The 7,225-nt window shown below is 40.2% G+C and overlaps 1 protein-coding gene across 1 annotated transcript; it reads left to right on the forward strand.

The window, feature by feature from the left end:
- Positions 1-1,120: 1,120 nt before the first annotated feature.
- LOC145009836 (uncharacterized) lies at positions 1,121-1,641 on the forward strand. The gene is made up of 2 exons (XM_078968465.1): positions 1,121-1,513; positions 1,615-1,641. The coding sequence occupies exons 1-2, from the start codon at positions 1,121-1,123 to the stop codon at positions 1,639-1,641; spliced, it is 420 nt and encodes a 139-aa protein (XP_078824591.1).
- The last annotated feature ends 5,584 nt before the right edge of the window (positions 1,642-7,225 follow it).

The following is a 7,225-nucleotide window of genomic DNA, read 5'->3' on the forward strand; positions in this document are numbered from 1 at the left end:
CCGGTACCTTCTTGAAAAAAAAAGACTCAAAGCCAAGGTTGATTAGATGGATTTTGCTGCTATAGGAATTTGATATAGAGATTAAGGACAAAAGTGGGAGAGAAAATTTGGTAGCTGATCATTTGAGCCGACTCACCCCACCTGAAGACCCGACACCGATCGGCGATACATTTCCTAACGAGAATCTATTCACTGTGCATAACCCTCCTTGGTTTGCTGATATTGTGAACTACTTAGTCTCCAGAGAACCCCCTTCAGATCTCACTCGATCCCAAAAAGATAAAATAAAGAAGGATGTGAAAAGATATGTTTGGGACGATCCTTATCTATGGAAAAAATGTGGTGATTAGGTGATTAGAAGATATGTACCTCAAGATGAAGCAAGTCAATCCTGAATTTCTACCATTCAGAAGCTTGTGGAAGGCGTTATGGTACACAACGAACCGCACACAAGGTTTTGGATAACGGTCTTTATTGGCCTCATATTTTTCGTGACTCTTTTCTATTTTGCAAAACTTGTGAAAGGTGCCAAATGACTTGGTCTTTGACATCTCGTAATCAAATGCTACTTACTCCGATCATGGTATGTGAAATTTTTGACATTTAGGGTATAGATTCCATGGGTCCGTTTCCGCCTTCTTTCGGGTTTGTATATATCTTACTTGTTGTGGATTACGTGTCCAAATGGGTTGAGGAAAAAGCTACACGAACAGACGATGCCAAGGTTGTGGTCGCTTTTGTCAAGACAAATATATTTGCTAGGTTTGAGACACCAAAAGGCATTATTAGTGATCGGGGTACGCATTTCTGCAACTGGACCCTCGAAGCAGTAATCAAAAAGTATGGTGTCACACATCGGGTATCCACAACATATCACTCGCAAACCAACGAGCATGTTGAAGCTTCAAACGGACAGATCAATGGCATTATCGAGAAAACCATCAATCCAGCCAAGAAAGATTGGAGTATTCGATTGGATGATGCGCTATGGGTTCACCGGACAGCATACAAAACTTCTATTGGCATGTTACCATATATAATTGTTTTTGAAAAACCTTGTCGATTATCGGTTGAATTGGAGTATCGAGTATATTAAGCTGTCAAAGAGTTGAATATGAGCATGGATGAAGCTGGGAAGAAAAGAATATTGGATATCCAAGAGTTAGAAGAAATTAGGAATGATGCTTACGAGAACGAAGCAATTTATAAGGAGAAGACGAAATTGTTTCAAGACAAGATGATCTCGCGAAAGGTATTCACTACCGGTCAAAATGTACACTTATATCACTCTTGTTTCAAACTTATTTCCAGTAAATTGAGGTCTCGATGGGTGGGACCTTTTGTTGTTACTAACGTGTTTGATCATGGTGCTATAGAAATTATGAGTGAGCAAACAGGAAAGATTTTTAAGGTAAATGGTCACCGTCTCAAACCATTTTACGAAGAGTTTCAAGTTACAAATGACGAAGTGCACGTAGTCATGATTCCGACTTACCGCAATTGTGGAAACCAAGTAACAATGTCGAGCCAACGACAATAAAAACGGGCAGCTTGCCAGGAGGCAACCCGGGCGTTTGTTTTGCAACTTATTTTTTAATTTTTGTGTTTTTATAGCTATTTAGGTCGTCTCCTTTTAATTGAATCATGTTTTTAAAATAAGAAGGAAAAGAGAGAGTTTGAAGAACTTTGAAAAATACAGTTTTGGTGGAACCTGCGACCGAATGCACAGTCTTTGCGATCGCAGGTTATATATTTTAGGGTCCAAGCACATCATCGAGGATATTTGGAACACTTTTCACGAAAAATGGTAAACCTGCTATCGCAAGTTCCCCCCTTGTGATCGCATGTATTAGTTTTTAAAGTTTGGAACACTTTTAAAAACGATTGGAGTATAATTCAGCAAACATGTGATCGCAGGTTCCCCCTTGCGATCGCATGTATCTCGTTTTTGTTCCTGGCTCACATTTGAATGTTAAAAAATTGATTAAAGCCATTTTTCAAAACCTGCGATCGCAGGTTCCTAACCTGCGATCGCATGTATCAAGATATTACCGTCACCTGCCTCGAAAAACGTGCCCAACGGTCAAAATTGAAAAAACTTGCGATTGCAGGTTACCCCCTTTATAGTTGCGAATTGTTATATTGGATCCTAGCCTTGAATATTTATTATGGGTTAAAATTTTAAGGATTTATGTCAAACTAACTACAACTATCTCTCTTATATAGATGTCTACTCCAGGAGATGCTAGTGTTGCTCAATCTTCCAACAACAACTTGTCTCTACTATCGATCCTCTCTAAAGAGAAATTAGTTGGTCCAAACTACGTTGACTGGATGTGAAATCTAAAAATGACTCTTCGATACGAGGGCAAATAATATGCCCTCAAAAAACCTCTAATCGAAGTCGATGAGTCAAATGTTAGTCCATAGAAGCCTGCCACCTATAAGAAACACTATGACGACACAACAAAGGTCGCTTGCATCATAATTGCAACCATGATACCTTAGTTGAATTTTTTTGTGAGGACTATTGGCTATACGAGATAGGCTTGGATCTTGTAGAAAAGTTCCATAAGAGAGTGTGTCTAGAAAAGTATGAGGTCACCAAATCATTAATGTCCTGCAAATTAAAGGAGAGAGATTTTGTCTACAATCATGTATAGAGAATACAGAGATACATGGAGTGTCTTGAAAGGATAAATATGACTTTTGACAAGGATTTAGCCATTGATATGGTCCTTAACTCCTTTCCACTTTATTATGATCAGTTCATCTTGGCTTATCATTTAAACAACACAGAGACTACATTGGCCCAACTCCATAATTTGTTGCAGAAAGGTTTATCAAGGATGAAGAAGAATTAAGTCCCTTCTGCCAAAAGTTCTCCCATCATTTCCGTTGAAAAAACAGAGGAAACAAGAGGAAGACTTGATGGGTTTTGAGCATTCTAACACTTCCTAAGTGTACATGCAACCCTAATAACCTTGGATCTATGTTTGTCTAATTATCATGCAAAGTTGAATTCCAAGGTTATATTCCTATCTAGCATACATGGGGAACAATTTTAACATAAAGTATAGATAGAATAACTTACCTTGTTGTTGTTTGTTTTCCTTGAAACCTTGTGAGCCTAGCACCCCAAGTGTGATGCCTCAAATGCTTCACACAACACCAAATGCTCTTGGAAGAACTTATGAGAGAACACACACTTTTCAAAATCGGCCAAGCCCTCTTGTTTCTTAGTGTGTAGCCGATTTTAGGTGGAGAACATGTTACTTATATAGTGTTGACACATCTAGGGTTAAACCCTAATGTGTCATGACTCTTCATTTCCATAACCCATGGGTTTGTAACTCCCATGGAGCATCCTATGGGTGGAACCCAACTTGATAGTCCATGGAGCCTTTTAGCCAACTATACAAGATATGGATGATTTACATAATCAACCCATATATTTAATTAGTTATCTTTTGATCACATAATTAATTCTAAATTAATTCTTGATCAAACTAATCAAATAATATTATTAATATATTAGAACTTATAATATATTAATAATCTCCAAGTGTTATTTCTCTCATTTAGTCTATCCAATTGCATGATGCCATGCAACCCAAATGGACCATGCCGGGTCGGGTCAAGTACATACCAGAAATAGTTATGGACTTAGACACCTTATCCAACAGTCTCCCACTTGGATAAGTCTAATAACTATTACTGCAAGTATGACTTCAGGAACCGATCGACAATCGTAGCTCTTTACAAGGTTTCTCGAAACTGAGAAGATGATGGTACGCCATTTAAGATAAGTGATCATATAATCCTTTGTTCTAGATATCAGTCGGACAAATACATGGAACAATGTCTTACTTATTGTCCAACAATATGTTTCCCGATTTACGATTTGTTTGACAAAGAACTTCATTGAACACATCAATTTTAGTTCTGACCGGGCCCGGTACATAGGTTAAACAAAATCATCGAGGGGCCCAGATATCAGCTTCTAATCCAAGAAGGAACAGATAAACTTCGACTCATATGTTTGTTCTACTACTCATTGAATTACACACAAGAGCGCGATTTATAACATCGAGTTACCAATGCATTTTTCGTACAATCAATCATAACCAACTTGTAAGTAACAAATCATATCTCTAGGTTTAAAGACTTATATGATATTACCGTCTCACGATCACTCGAGATAGTATTCCATGAAGTGATTCCAGTGAGCGTGGGTTGAGTCCAATGCTCAGAACTTATGAGCACTCATGATTGTTATAGCCTTGTCCAAGACCTCTACAACCAAACATGACAGTCTTGATTCATACCTACTTCCGACATATGACCGACTGTGGAGGTTTGAATAATATGTTATACCAAACAAAATTATTCTGGAAGTCAAAACATGCAAAAGAAATATAGTAAACGATCGACAAGAGATAGCAACACTTTACTCATAAATAAAACACTTTTATTTATCATCAAATGTCAATTACACTTTACAAATTTCGAGGTTATCTAACTACTAAATCTAATATCATCCTTCAGCCCTATGCTCTGAGCATGCTGGAGATGCTTAACCCGAGTCAGTCCCTTCGTGAGGGGATCTGCCAGATTCTCATCTGATGATACCCTCTTTGCCACGAGGAGTCCTTCTTCAATCCGATGTATGATGAAATGGTATTTTCTGTCGATGTGTCTGGATCTCCCGTGATCCCTTGGTTCCTTGGCTAAGGCAACAACACTTTCACTATCACAGAAAATTTCCAATGGCTCTTTAATAGCTGGTACAACTCCAAGGTCTCCAATGAAGTTCCTCAGCCATAACGCCTCCTTTGCCGCCTCGCTAGCTGCAATATACTCTGATTCACAAGTAGAATCTGCCACTGTCTCTTGCTTGGAACTCTTCCAAGAAATTGCTCCTCCATTTAGGGTAAAGACCCAGCCCGACTGAGAGCGGAAGTTATCCCTATCAGTCTGGAAGCTAGCATCACTATACCCTACAACTCTCAAGTCATCACTCCCACCGAGGGTAAGGACCCAGTCCTTAGTCCTTCGTAGGTACTTGAGAATATTCTTTACCGCAGTCCAGTGTGCCTTGCCAGGGTTCCCCTGAAACCTGCTGACCATGCTCAGCGCAAAAGCTACATCAGGTCGAGTACACGTCATAGCATACATGATCGATCCTACAGCCGAAGCATAAGGTACTCAACTCATTTGTGCTATCTCAGTCTCAGTGCTAGGGCTTTGTGTCTTACTCAGTTTGGCATTACTCTGGATGGGCAACTCTCCTTTCTTGGAGTCTTGCATTCTGAATCTCTTCAGCACCTTCTCCAAGTAGGTACTTTGACTAAGACCAATTAGTCTTTTACTCCGATCTCTCAAGATCCTTATCCCCAAAATATAGGCAGCTTCACCAAGGTCCTTCATAGCGAAACACTTTCCAAGCCAGGACTTTACTTCCTGCAGGGTTGGAATGTCGTTTCCTATGAGTAGTATGTCATCCACATACAATACCAAAAAGCTAACTATACTCCCACTAGCCTTGACATATACACAAGATTCATCTTCACTCCTAGAAAAGCCAAATTCCTTGACCTTTTCATCAAAGCAAAGATTCCATCTGCGAGGTGCTTGCTTTAATCCATAAATGGATTTCTCAAGCTTACACACTCTATTAGGGTACTCGTTGCTGACAAAACCCTCTGGCTGACTCATGTAAACATCTTCAGCCAACTTTCCATTAAGGAAAGCGGTTTTGACATCCATTTGCCAAATTTCATAGTCATGAAATGCGGCTATGGCTAACAGAACCCGAATAGACTTAATCTTGGCTACCGGAGAAAAGGTCTCATCATAATCCACTCCAGGAATTTGAGAGAAGCCCTTTGCAACCAGTCTAGCCTTATAAGTGTGTACTTTACCATCCATGTCGGTCTTCTTCTTGAAGACCCATTTGCACCCTACAGTCTTTCGACCTGGTACATTCTCAACCAAGTTCCAAACTTGATTGTCATACATGGATTGTATCTCGCTATCCATAGCCTCTTTCCATTTAGCAGACTCGGGGCCTGCCATGGCTTCCTCGTAGCTGTTAGGGTCATCTTGACTTACTAGTGTCCCATCACTAATAAGTGTCTCACCTTCTGCAGTAATATTGAATCCATAGTAATGCTCAGGTGCACTCCTAACTCTCGTGGAACGCCTCAGAGGTACAGATTCGTCAATTGGCTCAACAGGAGTTTCCTCCTCAAGTTGAGGGCTAGAGTTTGAAGTTCCTTCACCACTTGACTCTTGAATTTCTTCAAGATCAACTTGCCTCCCACTGTCTCCTTGGCTTATAAACTCTCTTTCTCGAAAGACTCCTCTTCTTGCTACAAAGACCACATTGTCACTAGGTCTGTAGAAGAGGTAACCAAAGGATTGCTGTGGGTAGCCGATGAAAATACACCTCTCGCTTCGGGGTTCGAGCTTATCATGAGTCTCGCGTCTCACGAAAGCCTCGCAACCCCAAATCTTGATGTGGTCTAGTTTAGGTACTTTACCAGTCCACATCTCGTGAGGAGTTTTGGCAACTTTCTTTGTAGGGACTAGATTAAGGATATGGGCGGCAGTCTCTAAGGCATACCCCCAGAATGAGATTGGTAGCGAAGCTCGACTCATCATGGAACGAACCATGTCCAACAAGGTTCGATTACGCCTCTCAGCCACACCATTCAACTGCGGTGTCAATTGTGAGACAATCCCATATTCCCTTAGATAGTCGAGGAACTCTGAACAAAGATACTCACCACCCCGATCAGATCGAAGCATCTTAATGTTCCTGCCCAATTGATTCTCGACTTCCTGTTTAAAATCCTTAAACTTCTCGAAAGTCTCTGACTTATGCTTGATTAAGTAGACATATCCATATCTACTGTAATCATCAGTAAAAGTCAAATAATAACGATTAGCATCCCTTGTGGCATGTTTGAATGGTCCACACACATCCGTGTGTATAAGGTCCAACAAACCTTCACCCCTTTCACACGAGCCTGTGAAGGGTGACTTTGTCATTTTTCCAAGTAAGCATGATTCGCAACTATCATTTGACTTTAGGTCAAATGACTCCAAGACTCCATCCTTTTGGAGTTGGCCTATGCGTTTCTTGCTTATATGTCCAAGACGACAATGCCATAATGATGCTTTATCCAAGTAATTATTATTAGTAGAATCAATACACAGA

The sequence above is a fragment of the Lactuca saligna genome, chromosome 8, assembly GCF_052625555.1.
Source record: "Lactuca saligna cultivar CGN05327 chromosome 8, ASM5262555v1, whole genome shotgun sequence".
Lineage (NCBI taxonomy): Eukaryota > Viridiplantae > Streptophyta > Magnoliopsida > Asterales > Asteraceae > Lactuca > Lactuca saligna.

What these genes read in the sequence shown, in the direction of transcription:
- LOC145009836 (XM_078968465.1), top strand. Translation starts at nt 1,121, where the DNA reads ATGGATGAAGCTGGGAAGAAAAGAATATTGGATATCCAAGAGTTAGAA. An exon ending in ACCGCAATTGTGGAAACCAA is followed by an intron (nt 1,514 to 1,614) that starts GTAACAATGTCG and finishes GTGTTTTTATAG; the next exon opens with CTATTTAGGTCGTCTCCTTT.